The sequence below is a fragment of the Dufourea novaeangliae genome, unplaced genomic scaffold (assembly GCF_001272555.1).
Source record: "Dufourea novaeangliae isolate 0120121106 unplaced genomic scaffold, ASM127255v1 scaffold14, whole genome shotgun sequence".
NCBI classification, from domain to species: domain Eukaryota; kingdom Metazoa; phylum Arthropoda; class Insecta; order Hymenoptera; family Halictidae; genus Dufourea; species Dufourea novaeangliae.
This window is the reverse complement of record NW_015373890.1, coordinates 2175137-2195034: the sequence shown is the minus strand read 5'-3', so window position 1 is coordinate 2195034 and position 19898 is coordinate 2175137. Positions and strand designations below refer to the sequence as shown.

Genomic DNA, 19898 nt, shown 5'->3' with positions numbered 1-19898 from the left:
TCGAGTTCCAACCGAACAACGAGATACCGGCTGAATGGTATTTTCTTGCGGAAGTTTCGAACTCGCGAAAATTTTTGATAGCCTTTAAAAGTTCCGAACGCTTTTACATAAATATTGTATTTTAAACTTTGAATGCTTCACTTATTGTTAGATGTCCGTAGATCTCTCTCGATGGTTTCTCAATAGTTTCTCAAACTGGAGAGAAGAAAAGAATTGTTGAATTATACATCAGAAGTTCATAAATGAAAATACTACTCCTTCTTTTCTGTGCTTCGCAATTTCTGTTGCTTAATTTTTCACCCGGTTAAAATTAACGTATACCAGGGGGACATTGAGAGGATTTGAGAAACTATTTCGAAAAATATTATGCACAAACACTACATAGTTCAAATACAGGAGGCTCTACTGTGTTTTCATTAATACAAGTTCCATTTCACTTGTATCAAAATGTATCCTACTGTTTTTATTTATTACTATTTGCAGTTGTATTAGTGTCGAAGTCTAAGAAGTTACCCAGTTAGAAGTTAATGTTACAAAAATAAAGTTAGAAGTTAAATATAACTCGTTCATTATAGTGTCGAAGGAATTGAAACAGCTGTTTCATTTTTCTTTTTCTGTACGACCCCATACTTTTTCTTATTGAACTCGAACCTTAAAAATTTAACCTCGAGTGCATCCTAGGAGGGCACTTTATTCTACACAACCCAATAACATTATATACGAGCTAATATTTTTTTTTAGTGAACTCTAATCTTAAAATTCAACCTCGAGTGTATCCCAGGGGACACTTTATTTTACACAACCCAATAACATTCTATACAAGCTAATACATTTTTTTATTGAACTCTAGTCACAAAATTCAACCTCGAGCACGTCTCAGGAGGCACGTCTTGCGGATGTCATACGGCCATTGAAAGCCTCCCCAGGACTCGTTCGCTTATTCGCGCGAGTACACACATACACGCGACGGTCCGTCACGGGGACGCAATATTCAACGACTTATAGCAATATCGCGACGCATTTTGGAGTGGCCGCAGGATCACGTGTAACCACGTCGACTGATCACCGAGGAACACGTGCGGGTTACGTGCGCGCGTCCCCGTGATTTGTGCGCCCACGAAAATTTCATAACAGCGTCCGCGTCGGGACAGGGGTTGTAACCAGGGGTGAAAGATAGTGAATTCGTGGCCCCCACTAACAAGATACATTCAATTTAGTCAGTGGTCTCGACATCACGAACCCCTGTTTTGATCGGAATATATCTTCATGGTTCGGTTAGGACGAAATGAACCCATTAGCATTTGCCACGCATTTTCGGTGCTCTTCTTTATCTTGCTTATTACATTTGAAGGGTAGGGAAGAAACGGGAAATGACCATTTTTAGTGATTTTACGGTGTATAACACCATTTTGTCGGTGACAACTGGAACTATAGAACTGTTAAATCAGATAAGGGGTTGTAGAAATGTCCAAAGAATCAAGAAGATATATATCGAGTATGCCAATAAGTAATCCACTATTTCGAAAGTCAAGGATCTACACAACATCATTTATATCTGTAACGATTTTCCAGCAACGATATATTTTCTGTCTAAAATATATCGTTTTGTGGTTCAAAAACATTGTACACAACTTGTTGGTACACCGAATATTAAAACGCAGTGAAACATACCCCCAACACTGTACACAAACTCGAGTGTCCTAAACCAACCATTTAAGACAGTGTCATCCCCCACGGGCAAGTATGAGCACAGACCTCCAGATGCTTCCGGAGGATCAACAAACCCCAAAGTTTCCTACGATCCGAATAGCAAATGGACCAGGAGAGACAAGTCTACACCGTTATTGAATTAAACCCGAAGACGGACTAAGGAACCGTTCTCGCGAGGGGGTTTCTTCGATCCCGTCTCGGAGGAAACGAAAATAAAAGAAAAGAGGAGGGAGGGATGAAGGGCAACGTCTGCATTCCGTGCAGTTTCACAAAGTGTGGCTTACCCTTAACGACTCGCTCGTTAGACGCGAGTGGATTTAGCGTGGTTACCGACGGAATTGCCCCGGAGATGGAGCAAGGAACAAGACCAGGACGAAAAGAATTCAAAGGGTGAAAGGATTGGAGACTTCGTACCCCGACGTCAAGACGGAAGCACTTTGAAGGAGGTCAAGGTGAATAATCTAATTGTCGGCGCAGACGGAATCGCGGCTGAAACTTCTCTGTCTCTCCCTCTCTCTTCACCTCCTTTAAACAAGATTAATCGAGCCTCGACTCGGCTAGAACCGATCCGATATCCTGTTGAGGTTACTGGCGCGATTAAGTAAACGGGATTCGTCGCTTTGAACACTTAAAACGGTAGAAATTCTGAGCAATTCACCCTCTACGTGGCACACGATTTCAATGAACTATCGATTTTCGGGATGGTTGATGAGTCTAAATTACCGATTATAGTTACGCGGATTCAGGGACGAATGTTTTATGACAGATTTAGTGGAAAACATACCATCCATTACTTGTAAAAAATTACTAAAGAAATGTTTAAAAATCAGTAAATACAGTAATGTATCTATGAATGCGACGTACTTGGGGCCGCTTCGGAGCATTCATGACAAGGCGAAAAGGTTTTCAGCCCCTCATTTTGTTCTTGGCCCCCAACCAATGCTTAGCTTCTGTTTACTCTGTTTTAATTGGTTCCAAAGTGGGACTCTACCCACGGGTGGGAATAACGCCGTTTCTCGTGTCGCATTCATCGAGGAATCACTGTAGCATCAACTAAAAAATTACGAAACAATACTTGAATAGTAGGAATAATAAAAATGGGTAAACTGAGTGTCAATTATTATATTTAATATACTACATGGCGTAATTATAAAACCACCCTAAACATTTAATTCTTTATGTATTCTGGTGAAAATCAGATCTGAATATTCGCCGAGTGCGTTTGCTATTAAATACAATATGGCGGACATGTTTTGTCCATTTCTTACTGTTTCTGCTCACCATAAACACTAATGACTGCACTGCGGATTTTATGCACTCATCGTACGCTTTATCCATTAAAGACAGTAAACTAATAACCTCGATGAAGCTCAATAAGTCAATTTAATGCAAATCAATGTTCAATCAGCTGCTACTTAAAAACTATTTGTTAAATTAAGTCGCAAAAAATTCTGAGATGACGTATTGAATATTGCAGATCACATTTTCATGTTTAAATATTACCACTTCAAATTTCATCATTTTTAAACAAAATTCCGAAAAAAAAATTTCTGAGCTTCCCTGAAATTACTACAACATGACGCCAATAGTACCATTTTTAATGATGCCTCAAAGATATTCTCCCTCAAAATCAAATTCTGAGTCAATTTGACCCAGTGTGATAACGGAGGGTTAAACTTTCTTTCGACCAACACCATATCTCCACACCCCAATTTTTAATTTAAAAAAAGACACTTTTCAATTCTCATAAAACCCCGTCTAAGACAGAAAGTTCATTCAGAAGTTTACAATTCACTTTTTTTTATAAAAAGATGTCTGTTTTCTTACAACGTTGCGTACGCATACATTCGGGGAAGTCATACGTAGAAAAGCATGAGTGTAGTATTTTCGATCTTGTTCGAAAAATCAATAGCGCACAAGGAATTTCAATATTGATAACGTAAGATAGGGGGAAAGGAAACCTGCGAGAAAATCCAGCACGCTTCTCTCTATATTCATGTTTCATCGTGGACGAGGGACAGAATGGCATTGCGCTCGTTCCTCCTGTGTACATACGTGCCCTCGAACTTTTCTCTGTTCATCATCGATTCGAAACGATCCGAACGTGTGCAGTTACCCGCGAGTCTGTGTACAACGCGAAGTACACTTCGGATGGAGTTTGCGATTCGTTTCCTTTTACACGGGCCCAGGCTACTGAACGATCGCCATCTTGCAAGAACTTATTACTACATCCGATCGTCCCGTGTACCACGGAGATTTATTTTCGATTTCGTAGCAATCGTCTCGCTACCGATTGCATTCGATTCCTCAAACACTTTTAGTTTTCTCGTTTCTTGATTTCTACAAGCGAGGTGAGAAAAGCTTTGACAAACTCGATCCTCTTCGCGATGACTTACTCTTCTTGGAACCCGAGAACGCAACGGAGCAGCGAGAAGAGGGGCTGTCGAAAAGAATTAAACTGCTCAATGTATCTTTTTGGTGTCTTGTATGAAAATGTTTGTTTTCATAAATCAAGAATATTAACAACGAACTAGTCATTTTAAGACTATATTCAACATTTTCTAAAATCTTTTGTTTATGAACAATATGTTTGCTTGTGATAAATAACGAACTTAGTAGTCAGAGTAGCACAGTTTCTATAATATTTGGATGTCATTTAAAGAAGTTTTGTACTGACAATGGTTGGAAAAAGTATTTCGCATATCCTTTAAAACAGAACAACTTTTTCAAACTAATCCTAACTTCACAAAAAAAACTCAAGTCATTTGTTCTAATTTTAAAAAAGTAGGTTTGTTTTAAAGAGTGTGCGGATATTTCTTTACCCACTGCATATGTATGTCTAACTTATGTCACTAGTATAACACGAAACGTATCCCAGTTAGCACATGACGCCTTGAAGACGGCTTAAAGACGCCTCAGACTTAAAATAGCCGTAAAATGGACGTCTTCAAGGCGTCATGCGCTATCTCGGTATACTCCATATAACAGGGGGATCTATTTCATTTATTTAACAATTTACACCGATTTCGGATTCAAGAAGCGGAACGACATTTTACGTCCGACGATTCATAGCGACACCGTGCGGGTAAACAACGTAATTAACAGGTCCTATCTAACACACCACTTAAGGGGCTACCGTTATTCAATCCGAAAATTCAATAATGGTTCAACCACGGTGAAGGAGCGATCCCCGATGACTGGTCTAATCGTTCTTTCGATCTGTTACGTTTCAGCCGTTCATGGTGCCCATGAGAGTGCTGATGCTGTTAGGCGGCGGATTGCTGGCGGTGTTTGGAAGCGAGGCGATCGAGCTGGGCGGCGCCGGCCCGTTGGCGGTGGTTGCGGCCGCCTTCGTCAGCTGTTACTTCTGGCAGAAACAGGGCTGGGACGTCGACGACGTGAGTAGTACACTTTGCCCATTTCACAGTGATGCATTTGACCAGTGAACTCTTTAACCTTCGTATATACAGGGTTTCCCAAAATAGCTTCGACTCCCAGATATAAGGAGTTCTTGAGATAATTTGAAACAACTTTTTCCTTAGTGAAAATGTTATTCGAGGCTTTGGTAATGAGATATTAACGAAAAATCTCGACCAATCAAAGCGCGAGTCTGCCACCCGAGTGTCCGTGATAACGTTGGCTACGCGCTGCGATTGGTAGTCAAAATATGACCTTGAGAAAAATGTTTGCAAACAATATTTGCTCCTTCTAACCCAATAATACTTTTCCCTCGCAGTTTCTTGTATCTTCAAAAACAAGTGGAATATTGGAGGTGCTCTCGTTAGGTGGAACACCCTGTACCCGTTCGTGTGACAGTCTGCATTGCAAACGCTTGTACGCTTTAACGCTTGAACAAGCGACGTATCTTATGATCTCGCTCGTTGCTCGAATTTCAGCACCATAAAACTATCAAAGGAACCAGAACTGGCGTTACGTTCTCGAACGCGAGTATGAGCAATATTTGGGATCGTTGTAACGATTAGAACGGAAGCCAAAAGCCTCTTGTTGCCTGTTTTACTTATGCTGCGAAGCTTTAGTCTTCCGGGCTGCAATACCCACTCGTAAACACGCAGAGGAGCGAGACGTCTAACTTGGCCCCAGTGTACCGTTAAATTGCGTCTAAGTCAGCGTTTTGCGACTTGCAACTTGTTTCGGAAGTTACAAGCCAACGCGAAAATGTAGTATACGCCGTTGGATAATCTCGTACACCGGGACTATCTTACGGTATTCACAATTCTGTGAATAGACGTTGTTCTTTTGAGGAATGTACGGGAAGGCTTCTGAATTATACGTGAAAACTTGACTAATAAATCGTCTTTTACTATCTTCAATTTTTGAATCTGTAACTTAGTAGATGAGAAATTATTTCTTTGTTAGATCTTTTGTACTCATTTCGAAAGGAAACGGAACCTTTCCACGAGTAAAATAAATCGATTTAAAAAGAAAATATAAAGAAAAATGATAGAAGATGAATCATCTCATACATAATTAAGAATAATTAATAAAATAGTTTGCTTCCTCACGTATTTACATTGTCAGTAATATTCAAATACTAGATAGGACTACAAAGTTATAATTAACCATTTATAAACGATTTGAAGAAAGTAGAATAAATTAATTATCTGACGAAAACGGACTATATTAGTTACGTTAAACTAAAATTAGGAATAGAGGTGCAAGTGGAGTCCATTATTATTTTGCGTTCGGTTGTTCCAGTTGTCGCAAATCAACTCACCGGTTGCTTGTTAATGGCGTAAAATGCAATAATATCGCGGATGCGCCGGGAATCGCGGAAGTGGGTAAAGGGGGATAGTATAATATACCTTTTCTAGCGAATTAACGTTCCTATGAATGTACATTCCCGTTACTAATTAACAACGGTTTTAGTCGCGCCGAACGTTACCGCACAGGCTGTCATAACTCGCATTTTGAATTTCAATGATTCCATTAATTGCATTTCTGTCCCCTATGTCTACAGAGTAATCAACTTTTTACACTCGTATGAACTGATATTTAGTCAATTAAGCGAGTTTAGTCTTTTTTTTTATGGTTTTTTAAAGATTATTACGTACGAAATGGAAACAAAATGTTAATCTACTATCCAAGGTTTTAGACTGGATTGAAGAAATACTTTTGGAGTTTATAGAGATAAAGTATTTTTCATTTTTTTTCATTACTTGTTTATTAAAGGTTCAAACAATGTATAGTTTTGAGAATTGTTATAACAGATCTCTAGTATACCAAAACTACGATTCAATATTGTTACAATAAAGTATATGAACTAATTTGAAAAGATAAAAATTAATTGACGTAGTAAGGAAAAATCTGGTGATTTTTTTGCGATGTTAGATGTTTATCTTAAAGAATTATCATGTATAGATATTCTATATATCTGTTAGATATCTATACATAGAATCATATACAGATTGTTTTTTAAGGTGTACTTTAAAAATAAGTTAGATATTTTCAGAGGGTCAATGGATTTTGCAGGATAACAATTATTTTTTAAATTAAAATCTGGTTTTAAACGTTTCTTAGGATACAAATTTTCACGTAAATATTTTGAAGAACTGAAATTCTCATTGAAATATATTTACGGATTTTATTATGTAGGTACCTTCAGTTGTTTTTGATTTATACTATCAACTTTATTCCTGGAAATACATCAATTATTAATTGACACTGTAATATACTTACACAGGTCGGCTAGTTTTATCACCGAGGACCATTTCCTTATCAACGGCTATAAATTTATTTAAATGGCACCTTATTCCCCCCTCGGTAAACTCGATAACTTATTGCAGCGTAAACTACGCAGTCAGAATGATATATTACTTTGTGTTCTGATTCAAAATATTTCATCAGTTTCTACAGGAATTTAAATAAGTCATTCTTGCATAACAAAAGTATTTCGTTGCTCTCACACTTAAAAAACGGTAAAGAGGTACTTATAAATATACAATAGATTGAAAATTGCTTTCAACGCTCTGATAGACCACTTCATTACTATTGTAATAATGTCACGGTATTAGACTGCGGATATTTTATTACAAATTCAAATTGTTACATGTCAATTTACTGCAATGAAATTGTGATAGAGACTTCTTTCCTTTAGTAATAATTTCGTTAGATCCCATGTAAAGTAACAAATACATACTATTGTCAAAACAGTTGATTAAGAAACAATCAAAGTGTGCTTTATTTTGGTTTCATTTTTAAAGATCGCGTACCGGTTCGGCGATAAAGTGCAAGCATTGTGCGACTTAACAACTCCCTTTAGTAGCGTTCTTCCGCCACTTCCGTATTGCTTCTTCGAACACCACCTCACAGACCTTCGGCCATTACCTGCGATCGTTTTATTTTCAATAAACCGGCTGCACACGCCCGCTCGACAGAATGAAAAGCGCCGTCACTTATCGTTGGCCTCGAGCCCCACTGCCCATAAGTCGAACGAAAAGTCTGACGCCGGTCACCGACAGCCCCATAACACCGAGCGCGTTAATATTTTCCACAGTTTACTCGTAAATCCTCCGGCACCAAGGCTCAGCACGTTCCTCCGTGTCGTGGCTGGGTAACCAGTACCTATCGGAATACGATTCAAATTTTACACACCGTGTTACGTCTTCGATGTGTCAGTGTTGCTCTTTTGGCTTGCAGAATTGATTTTCGCCGGCGAAATTGCTCGATTGATCGGCGTGATATAAGGCTGTCCTACGTAAGTGTCCCTACGAAATTTCAGAAACAGCCTCGAACTTTACAAAAAATTGTGTTATACAAGATTTTAACTATATTTAAGTGTGTATAATTTTTGTAAAACAGAGTTTCTTTATCTGTATGTTGTAAGTGTTCAATTGTGTGGGAACGGTCAATTACGACTTTAATGATTACCAGACGAACGAATTCCAAATTTACTCACATTTATTAATGAATATTAAATATCATAAAATATAAATATATAAAAACTTAAGCACCAATTCAGAGTGCTTTGGTACTAAAATTCGAATGTAAAGTTAGTCACTTACCACTATACTTCGGCGCTACCGATCCGCCATCTTGGTGTCGGAATATGGAAACACTTCGATGAAACGGCTCAAATTCGCGTATCGCTTCGCCCGCCACGCTTCGATATTTACCGGCGTTGTTTGCCTTTAATTCAGATTACGTAACGTATTCTGCTGCGTGTTGATTTATTTTATTTAATTCCGCCTGACCCTCGTATTATGAGCTACGTGATCATTTACACATCGGCTAGGCAACGCTTATTGATGTTGCGTGCTGATGACAAATCGGGAAAAGCGCTCGAGTAAATGATACTAATACACAATTGAGAATGTATAAATAATTGATTGGTATATTTTCGGCAATTGGAGTTGATTATGTGTGTAGCAATGAACAGAAATTCTGCTGTTAACACGTTGACTGTCAGTCAAATCTAGTATACCGTCGTTGACAAATATTTGTTCATTCATATTAGATTCACTTCACTAAAAAATGTACCAAATTTTTCAACACAACTAGTTTCCTTCACAACAAGGACTAGAAAGTAGGAAGAGACCATGATTATTGTAAATTTACAAAGTAAAATGTAAAATGGAAATGAGTAAACGGTTCTTTACTTAGAGGGCAAATAAATACTTAGTAGACTGTGAAGGTTTATGGTAAATTCATATTTCTACGAATGAAACAGAAACTTCGTTTCTCTATTTTAATTAGATTGAAAATAAGACAAAAGTTTCTTTCAATTTTGGTAAAGGTTTTACTTGCCTGAGTTTTGCACTTAGGTAGTGCTATATGTCCTGTTCGCGTGTGAAATGTTCACTGTGTCAAACAAATAATAATAAAATCCAAAAAAAGACTGAATCGACCGGTGTCAATTATGTTGTATATTTATCTTGCTGGCATTCATTAATTATTCTTTCTGTAATTATTAGTTAATTCACCTTCACCCTCGATAGAACCTTTAGAAAACGGGTAGTTTTTCTCGTCACTTTCTATAAATATTTTCAACTTTTTGATATTATAATATAGATATCAAAATAAAATTTTCTAAAGTAATTTATAAAGACAGAAACAAATGTAAAAATTTATTTTTCCTCCTAAGTATCTTATGGGGTTCAGATTAAAATAAAGAAATCATTGGATTCGATGAATGTTTTGCTGTTTATTGTATTTCACAGAGCTCTATGAGCTATAAATGCATAAAATCCGCAGTCTAGCTATCACCGGTTCAATCTCATCACGGAATTAGTCACAAAAGCCTCTTCTTCGCCACGGCTTCTAACCCTGTCTCTCTGCATACCGTCTAGGAACTGCTCTGTAGCTCATCAAAACTCGGCTGGTACGAAACGTGAATGTTTAATAAGCGTATAGAATAAGCAAATCTCCTGCTCTATGAGGATTCCATTTTCCGGTCGATATCACGGTCGAAGTTTCACGCGTGTCGGGAACGTTGTCGAAATTACGTCTAGTAGAGAAGGCCACCGTTCCCCCGTAACTTCTGATAGAAAATTGATTGAAAAACTTGAGCCCATCGAGGATACGAGGCATTTTCAAAATGTACTTGTTATCTCTCTCTTTCTCGTTCGTGCGTTATTTCCGTTTCAATGTTTCCGCGACGGTATTTAATTACCGATTATAAACGGGGGAAGCGGGACCAGAAGATACAGACTTTTGCGGATTTAATTAGAGTCTACTGCGCGGATCAAAGGCCTCTCTTTGGCGTTTCCATGCTTTTCCCGTTTCGGTGTCGACACTGGGTTGTAAACACTGAGAACAAATGGTCTTGGGGCGGTTTCGAGCTGTTCTGGGAACCGACGACCCAGGCAAAATTCGGTGAAACAGGGTGAATCGTGTGGCTCGTTTTTGTAGCGCACTAGGTAGGTTCATAGAGAATATATTACATAAATATAAATGGTTTTCACCGTTTTGATACCGCAGACTTAAATCCGTATGGATTATTTTACAGAATCTAGATGAAAACGGAAAATTCATTTCATCTATTAACCCTCTGGGATTGTAGGGTTCCATTGGATTCCATTTGGAATCATTGACTTACTTAGCATTTGCAACTCATATTATGAGCCTAAAGAATAAATAAGGCAACAAAAAATGATATTTTCATAAATATCTTCTGTTATAGATTTTCTTACAGTGATTATGATGGCATAGAAAGAAACATATGTTAACGATCAAATAAAACTAAAAATTAAGATCGCAGGTTTCAATGTGTTTGATATGTAGTATCTTCAACGCGTATCTGCTATGAGCGGTAGCGTCGTTTAATTTCCTTTGGTTTTAAAATGAATTTTTTTACAATAAGGGAAAACATTTTTTGTTTCTTCCACTTATTTGTAAATTGTTTTCGATTAAATTTTTTTAAGTAGTTTAAAATATTATTAAATAAAATTAATAAAAAGTATAAAGCGCCACATGGAGACCCAGCTAGATACGACACCAAACGCGGAAGCTACATTAACCACGCACCCAAGACAGGAAAGTAGTGGTACCCACACTTTTCGGCGAATATCACGGGAATTAAAGCCGGGCGGCACTAACACAGAAAGGAAAAAGTTGTTAAAAATGTGTATTCCTACACCATATTAAAAAATTATCGAAATCCAAAATGGCAGCCGCTATCTAAACAATTACCAAAAATCATCCCTCCCTTTCAACATACTTCCTCCAATAAAACCACCACCTCAAAACTCAATTCTCAATTTTTACACCCGGTGAAACAGCCTCATTCAAGAATCCTCCCAGTATCACATAATCAGCAATAACTCCGTAGAGCAAACACCAGAAACGATCCGAACACCGTGAAACTTCAAAGGTGAAGTTGTCTCGCATCGGAAAGGAAACAAAATAATGCAAATATCAGTGGAAAATATTTGTCCGCTCGGGTGTACCCGGGGCTCCTCCCCAAAGGCGTGTTCGGATGTCTCCTCTCTTCAAACAAGCCGCCCGCGCGCGTTAAACGCTCGACTCCTCGAGAGCAAACTCCGAAGAAAATCCGAAGGGAAAACAGAACTCGACGTCGCGTCGCGACGGGAGAATGTCTGACTCGGGATAAATCATCTGTTTGCGTGAGGAAAAATCGCGCTCGTGGACATGGCACGCTTTCTGGTTGGCGGAAGAGAAGGGAGGGGGATGGGCCGTTAGCCGTTCCAATTGTCGTACTGCTACAAGTTGCAGTCCCCCCTCCACTGTTACTTCCCTTCGCTTGAAACTCTGCGACCAAGTGTATCGGCAACTAAGTTGGGGGGGGGGGGGGGGGGGGGGGGGTCATCGGTCGTCGGCGGATCCCTCGTCGACACGCGGAATATGAATAGACGGGGCTGTATTCAAATGCGGCCCCCTTTATTCGGCGGAGATCCGCTTTTCGAGTTTGACGATTTCCCTCGAATTCGCCAGCGTGAGTACATCCCCCAACCAGCAAGATCGTGCTGCGTCACGATGGGTACGTTAATCATGAGATTGTGAGAAATTGGAAATGTTAAGGTTTGAGGAATGTGGTTCTTCGAGTTGTTGAAGGTTGGTACACAGTTGATGATTTAAATATGAATTTTTTCTTGTTCTTCCAGTTGTGCTCTCTTATGTAGGTGTCATAAGATACTTAAGCCCTGATGTACACATGTGTATACATTTAATATTTACAAAAGTATGGGACATGTAAAGATTTTTTTAAACAATGTATCATCCGAACAGTCTATTGAGGTAAAATGTAGAATCAAATATTCTTTTTGCTCTTAAAGAAAATTTATAATATATTAATTACACACTTGTATATATTATACTGTGTTTTTCAAAAAGAGACAGGTTACAGTCGAAGCAGTCAGTCTTTTGGTTTCGTAGTACATATCTGCTTTACTATTATATTTAACCTTTATATTTATATTACACCTGTATTTTATATAATACATATACATATAGAATTAATCCCATTTTATTTTTCAATTCATTCATTTTTAAGACAATGTATAACTAACATTTGTTTGTTGTATATTCTCCACTATTATCAATGGATAATCTGATTGTTAGTTCTGCTACGATGAGTCATATAATTTTCTTAGGAATAATAAGATCATTTTGCACCGCAAGTAAAAGTTTATTTATGATTGAAACCAATATTATTAAAATTGTTATTAAGTGAACGTAGAAATTTCGTGAGTGGAAAATTTCATCGAGTGGTTCCTTCTTCCTACATGAGATTATCCGACTTCGCTACAAAGAAGGGAACCAAATTTTTGAGTACCCATGGAAGCGGTTACTGCTCCAAACGTTAGTGGAATGAATATATTAGTTTTACGTTGGTATTTGAAATTTTAATTCCGACCGTTTTTAGCTGGCTTCATTTTAGTGGAACCATCGGAATACATTTTGGTAAAATTATAGACGAGCTGAATTTTTATATTGCCTAAGTGGAAGCAATTAGCATTCCAAATATTAGTTCACTTCGTCGTTAACTGTGTCCATTCATAATTCCCCTCTGTAAATTGTTACCCTACAATATCGGAACTTGAATATTTAAATCTTCCTACATTTTCTTTGTTATGAAATTATGAATCTTTACAAATTTCCAATCGTAATAATTAGAAACTAATATTCACAATATCGTTTGGCATTTGTTCAATATTGTTCTTCCACTAAATTGTATTGAATTCTAAATTCAAAGTACAGGGAAAAATGAAGGTTGAGTACTTAATACATTTGACAAAAAAAACTGAAGTTCTGATTAATGTCTCAGAACTCCATCGTAACGAATTCCTTTTACAGTAAAGGTTCCATGAGAGTTGGATATAAAGTTCCTCGTGAGAGTTTCTACTTCAACCCCACCACTGGAGAGAGGGAAGGCGTGGAATCCGTCAAACGCATACTCTGTTGCCCCCCCCCCCCTGCTTTTGTTGCCGAGACTCGGACTTCGGGCAAAAAAACTTTGCGAAGTATTGAAACGATTCTCGGTGCGAATTTTATACTGTACTATAAACTTCAACGTAATAAGAGCGCAAGACAAAGACAAGATCGAGAAAAAGAAGAATCACGGAAAAGCATTTTCCTCGTCGGCGACCCGCCTGGACACGCGTATATCCACGGAATGAATTAATATCGCACGGATTGAGACACGGAGTCCCTTTCCTCTACGTGGATCGGCAAATAAGCGTTTTACACGATAATTCCGGCGCATATAAGTGGGTGGGGCGAGCAGGAGGGCGGAGTAGGAGGGGAGGAGAAAGGCGCGCGGGAACGACGATAGCGAGAGGCGACGCGATCGACAGAGAATGGGAGCGGCTCCGTAATTAAGTAGTGGAGGTTATATAATGAAGTTCGCCTTCCTCGAACGACGATCGATTTCATTAATTATGCGAAATACCGCGGGTTGCTCTGGTTACAGGTCGCACTGAAAGCTCTCGCGGAAGTGCTCCCGGTAAGACGGAGGGGAAAAAACGAGGAAAAAGGAGAGAGTTCCGAATGGCGGGGCAATATGGCGCCCCTCCTCCTCTCACCAAAGTGGGAGGGGGATGGGAAAAGAACCAAGGGGGGCGGGGATAAAGGAACTCGCGATTCGGCGGAAATGAAAAGAACTGGCTACCCCTAATTAACTTATTCGATCGGACCGCGTTAATTAATGCATGCCGAACGTAGAAGCAATGCAATTCAATTAACGTGAAACCAACTGCCGATACGAATTGTGCCGCGATATTCAGCGGGAACACACGAGATACGTATGAGTGAACGGATCCCCGATAACGGGGAAATTATATTTCGTTTTTTTTTTTTTTTTTTTTTCAGACGCGACGATTCTGTCGCGGCGAGATATTTCATGCTTGATTTCACTCGTTTACTCGAGATTAATTGTTTAGCGGGAAATGAGAGGATTTTACACGGTGCTTGAGAGAATGGGAGATTGCTACTATTAACGGTTCTGCTATGTCAACCATACACAAAAAGGAACAAATGTTGCATCTTTTTGTATCTTGTACAAACATTCTGTTTTCATAAAATCAAGAATCGGTAGTCATTGTAAGACTACTTACAACATTTGTTTAAATATTTTTTTGGAAACAATATTTTCGCACGCAATAGTTTAACACAATAATTAACGAACATAGCACATTAACACAGTTTTTCCAATATAATGTCGATTTTCGGAATCTTTGATCATTCTAAATACCGATGATCGGAACACTGATTTAGTGACGAATGTTTTATGAACGAATTACGGGAAAATCTATTATTTTAAAAAATTATCAAAAAAAAAAATGTTTAACCCGCTCATTGAATATTTTTGGTACCCTGTACAAAAAATTTTTATAAATCCGTGATTGAACAAAATACATCTATATTTAACGCAACTTCCTGAAAATTATTCGAGAACACTTAAACATCACTCAAAAATTCTCCATCTAGTGAAAATCTTTTTATTTTCATGAAGCAAACAATCAATGAGAGAAGTAATTGTTTATTTCAGCGAATATTAAAGTTAAACCCATTTAAGTATTCCTTTTAACGCATCCCCATAAGTAATCGATATTCACGAGAAAAAGTGTACTCGAAAGCTACGAGAACACGGTCGTAAATTCAAGCGCCTACTTTATCGGGCGATATTCACCGTAGAGGAATTATTTACCTGTTTTAATGATTTGAGGCGCGACGAGGAAGGCGACGTTGCGTCGGTGGTGGTATTAAGGGTGTTGATTTACTACGGGCAAGAGTGAGGTCGTTAAGTCTGGGTTATTAAGTACAGCAATATCCGACGGTGAAATATTAATGATATTGACGGTCCTTCATGATCGGTCGAGGGGCGTCAGAAGACGGGGGTTGAAGAATAACGACGCCATACTGTGAAAGGTAACTGTATCACGTGGTGGTCTGTGCCTCAGATTTAAAGTACACATTTTACGCGGAGATTTTCTGTAGAAATCGTCCGCAATAAACTATGAAAATCGTAAAACTTTAGTCACGATAGTACTCTGGTAATAATACAGTTAAAGTTTCACAAATAAAAATTGTTATGTAGACATATTGCGATAAATATACAAAAATTATAAAGTGATTGGTGGTATAACCTGGTAGGCGATCATGCTACGTGAAAAAGTAAATCAAAAGTACAGAATGCAATTTTTTCATTTCAGACTTTGTTTTCGTGATAATCGAATTTAAAACTCTGCTGGATAGGACTTGGCTGACTTGTCTGCTCATAACATTCCGTTTCTACTTAGTGCTAGCAGATAGAGGATTCGGCCGAATAATATACAAAAGCGGGCACCACGTGACTCCTTACGAAAAAAATAAGGAATATACATGGAATAAAATTTTGTCATTCTCGGCTTAGTTTTTGATAAAATCGAAATTAAAAATTAATCTGAAACACGTGTATTCTTTATGGTAGTAAGTAGAAACGGAATGCAACGATCAGACGCGCTAGCCAGGTCCTATTCCATTGCACTCTTAAAGTCGATTTTTTCGAACACAATATACAAACGTATCTCAAAGGACTTTAAAAAATTTTTTTAACTGTTTATTCTAAAACTTTTTGGAATATAGTGTACACATCTTTTCAATACATCATAACTGTTGAACTAACAAACCGATCAAAATGATCTTTGTGGATGCTTATAGAGGAGACATAAAACCTAATAAAAATTATTTCAGTAAAAAGAATATTTTTTAACCATTTATTTTGCAATTGTTTTAATGAAATGCAATTTTATAATACCGGAGCACTACTTAAAAATTTGAAATTTTCAAAAATCCTTCGAGATACAATAATATATCACTAAAGACTACAACATATCCAAATGTCAAGAAAATCCGAAATGTTACTCCAAAAAGTATCCGATCTCTCGTGCAATACCCCAATAGTAAATATTGTAACTTGTTAAAGATATTCTATTTACTTAATTTGTATAGTGTTGAAGGCTGGTGTGATCGCAGCCGCCATATGATATTCATCAGATAAATAAACAATGTGCTAATGACCATCAGAACGGACAATATTCATATCGGATTTACGGGGATACACGGCTCCGATGAAAGCGGTTTGCGGCAAAAGTTGTGTGATCGCTCGATACAGTTCTATAAAAGGATCATTCGTATAAGCTTTCGCGGGCGTTCGATGTGAACCTTTGTTTCTCCCATTTTTCACGATACGATCGTCGAACGCTTAGACCGCGTCACCTCTACAACGGCAACACCATCCCGTAAGAGGATTAGTCCCCTGTGTGTACTGTTCGTATAGTAGTGCATTCGTCTAAAAGCAGAACGGGTGCAGTATCGTCGATCAAAGAGCAAGAACTGGAATTTCTGGATGCAAATCACTCTGTCAATCTCCTTTTTACTTTTCACCCGAAACACAACGTATATATTTCCAAACAGAAACTATAAAATAAAGTTTAGGACCAAGACTATCGAAACGATAGAAGTAAGTTTCGGTATAAACAAATAGTGACAAATAAATGTTCATCATAGTGGACAAAAGGGGGTTTTTCGTTAATAAAAAGAACAAACAGTTCTTCGTTAATATCTCGTTGACAAAGCCTCGAAGAACTTTTTTTGCCGAGGAGAAAGTTTTTTCATATCAGCTCAGGAATCACCCCTTTCAAGGACTTACACCTATTTTGGGATACCCTACATAGTGGACTGATTTTGTTACTTTAATAATGCATAACAATACATACAAGCAGTCACGTGACTACAATTATAATTCCCACATTGTATTTTTGCAATCTTCTTCACTCTCTACAACATTCTCCTTACAATCTTCATTTTGTCTCCCAATATTCACCAAAGCCATCTAATAGCCCCACACTCGACCAAGCCAAACGATTCTCCAAAACGTCTAATCTAATCGAACAAACCTTTCATTCCAGAACCCAGTCGCGACAGCCTTCGAGATCTTCTGGATGATCTTCGAGCCGATTCTATTCGCGGTGACCGGCGCCCAGATCAGGATCGACGAGCTCGATGGAAAGACGGTTTATCTAGGTCTGGCTTGTCTGTTGTCTGGTATCGTGATCCGTATTATCGCGACGATTCTTGTCGGTGTCGGTTCGAAGCTGAACTTAAAGGAAAAGATCTTTATCGCCTTTTCCTGGATGGCAAAGGCGACCGTCCAGGCGGCCCTGGCCCCAACCACATTGGACAAAGTAGACCCTAACGACCCAGAACAGGTGTTCTACGCTGAAACAGTGGTGACCATGTGCGTACTGTCGATTTTGCTAACCGCTCCAGCCGGGGCCATCATCATCACCCTGTCGGGGCCGAAGCTACTGACAAAGACCACGACACCAGTCACGCCTCCAGAAGGCTGGAAGACGCGAAGACCCTCTATCCGCGACATTTCCATCATCAACGAGGACCCAGACCTCGAGGATACCGCGAACGAAAGGAAGCCTTGAAGCTGTTCTTGTCCAAGTGATCCCTAATTTCTTCTAATATCCTCTAACATACATTGGCGAGACAAGACTCCGAGAATCTCCATCGCATGCTTCTGAGGTTTCCTTTTTTATTCTCTTATTCGGAATGCTGGTTTCTAACCGTGGAACTTTGGTAACCTGACAGTTCGAAATTGTTTGAAACTATGCAGATTTTTAGGAGACCTCAACAGACGTATCAGGCAATGTTTTTGTTGCGATACTTTTGGGTTTTTCATCGTGAAAACATCCCTTAAATGTTAATCTGTGTTTTCCTGTTTTCCTGTATATCTTGAAAACTATCGTAGATACAAAAAACTTATTGCGCTGAAAATTTAATACCTTGTTATGTTATATGAGCCTGCGCAATGGTATTGTTAAAAATTTGTTATTTAAGTAAATAAATAAGTCACCGAACAAATTTTTAGCAATTTCAAGGCACAGTTTCAAGGAACATAAAAATCTATTCATTTTTTGTTCTGACAAGTTTTTCATATCTACTTTAATTTTCAAGATATACAGGGCAATAGGAAAATACATTATAACGTTTGAAGGCTGTTTTCAGCCTGAAGAAAAGGTACCAAATAAAAATTGTCTGATACTTCTTTTGAGGTCCCCTACAAACCTGCAACATTTCAAACAATCTTCGGGTTATCGAAGTTTCCGTATAACATTCGGGCCTGGTTGATACGGTACCGAGGAAGATCGCGATGGGGACTCGATCGCGAGCGTGTTGTCGGAGTATCGCGTTATTCTAGAATATAATTCGCGGATAGTTTCAATGACCAATGTTAATGTTCCTATTCCTGGTCGAGAAAGTGTTTTCGGAGTATATCACGCGAATCAATTTTCGTTGGCAAAGATTTTCAAATATTAAAGACTTGTATCAAGTTATAATCATTTATGATCAGTTACTTCGGGTATTTAGATTGTTGCGCCTGTTAAGTGATTCAAATTGATGATACATATTAGTAATACCAGTTAAAAACAATTAAGGGCCTAAAATAAGGTTTACTTTATCTTAACAAAAAAACATTTCATCGATAACGACTTTCAATGACATTATGAAACTTTTCTTGGCTAGTTAATGTGGATCCTGAGGAACATAAAAGAGGCAGTGGTGTCTACGGTCCGGAGCTTATGCTCAGTCGCTTACTTTTTCCTGGTAGTATAGTACAAGTCGACTGCCGCCCAACACGAACGTTTCTCCTAAGGTAACAGTGTGTGACAATTTTAATCTATTCGTTATTACTAGACTGCCGATTTTTATCCAGAATACAATTTTAGAAAGTAATTCATAAAGACAAGAACAGAGGTAGGACGTTCTTTGTTCCCTTAAGTATCTTATTGGATTAAGAAGAAAATGGAAAAGTGGTTGAATCTGATGAAAGTTTTACCGTTCATTCCATTTCACAGAGCTCTATAGGCCATAATTCCATAAAATCCGCAGTCTAGTTATTACTAATGAAGTATCTTAACGCTATGACGACTGATGACGACACAGTGACGTCATGTAACTGCTAACTGTTAGTGGCCGATGACGCGATACTGAAGTCATCTGAGTGTCAACTGGTAGTTTTTAGTTATTCAAAGTTATTGAATCCTTTTTACATACATGGCAAAATCCATATTTTGTTAACTCTTGACGGAACCAACCACTCAGTGGTGGAAGTTACTCTCGAAACTAGCCGGTCGTCATAGTGTCCAGAACGTTTCGCTAAAGAGATGTCTTATGAGAAGACCTATTGATTATGAGAAGTCCTATTGTCTGGATGGAAG

At 38.4% G+C, this 19898-nt stretch overlaps 1 protein-coding gene across 1 annotated transcript in view; it reads left to right on the top strand.

Moving 5' to 3' along the window:
• LOC107186995 (mitochondrial sodium/hydrogen exchanger 9B2) overlaps window positions 1–19221 on the top strand; it is a 92275-nt gene extending 73054 nt beyond the window's left edge. The window contains exons 5-7 of the mRNA XM_015574987.1: window positions 4944–5108; window positions 17577–18120; window positions 19204–19221. Of these exons, the coding sequence (XP_015430473.1) occupies window positions 4944–5108; window positions 17577–18104 (693 nt within the window). The 3' untranslated portion in view covers window positions 18105–18120; window positions 19204–19221. The remainder of the gene's footprint in view (window positions 1–4943; window positions 5109–17576; window positions 18121–19203) is intronic.
• Window positions 19222–19898: the final 677 nt, after the last annotated feature.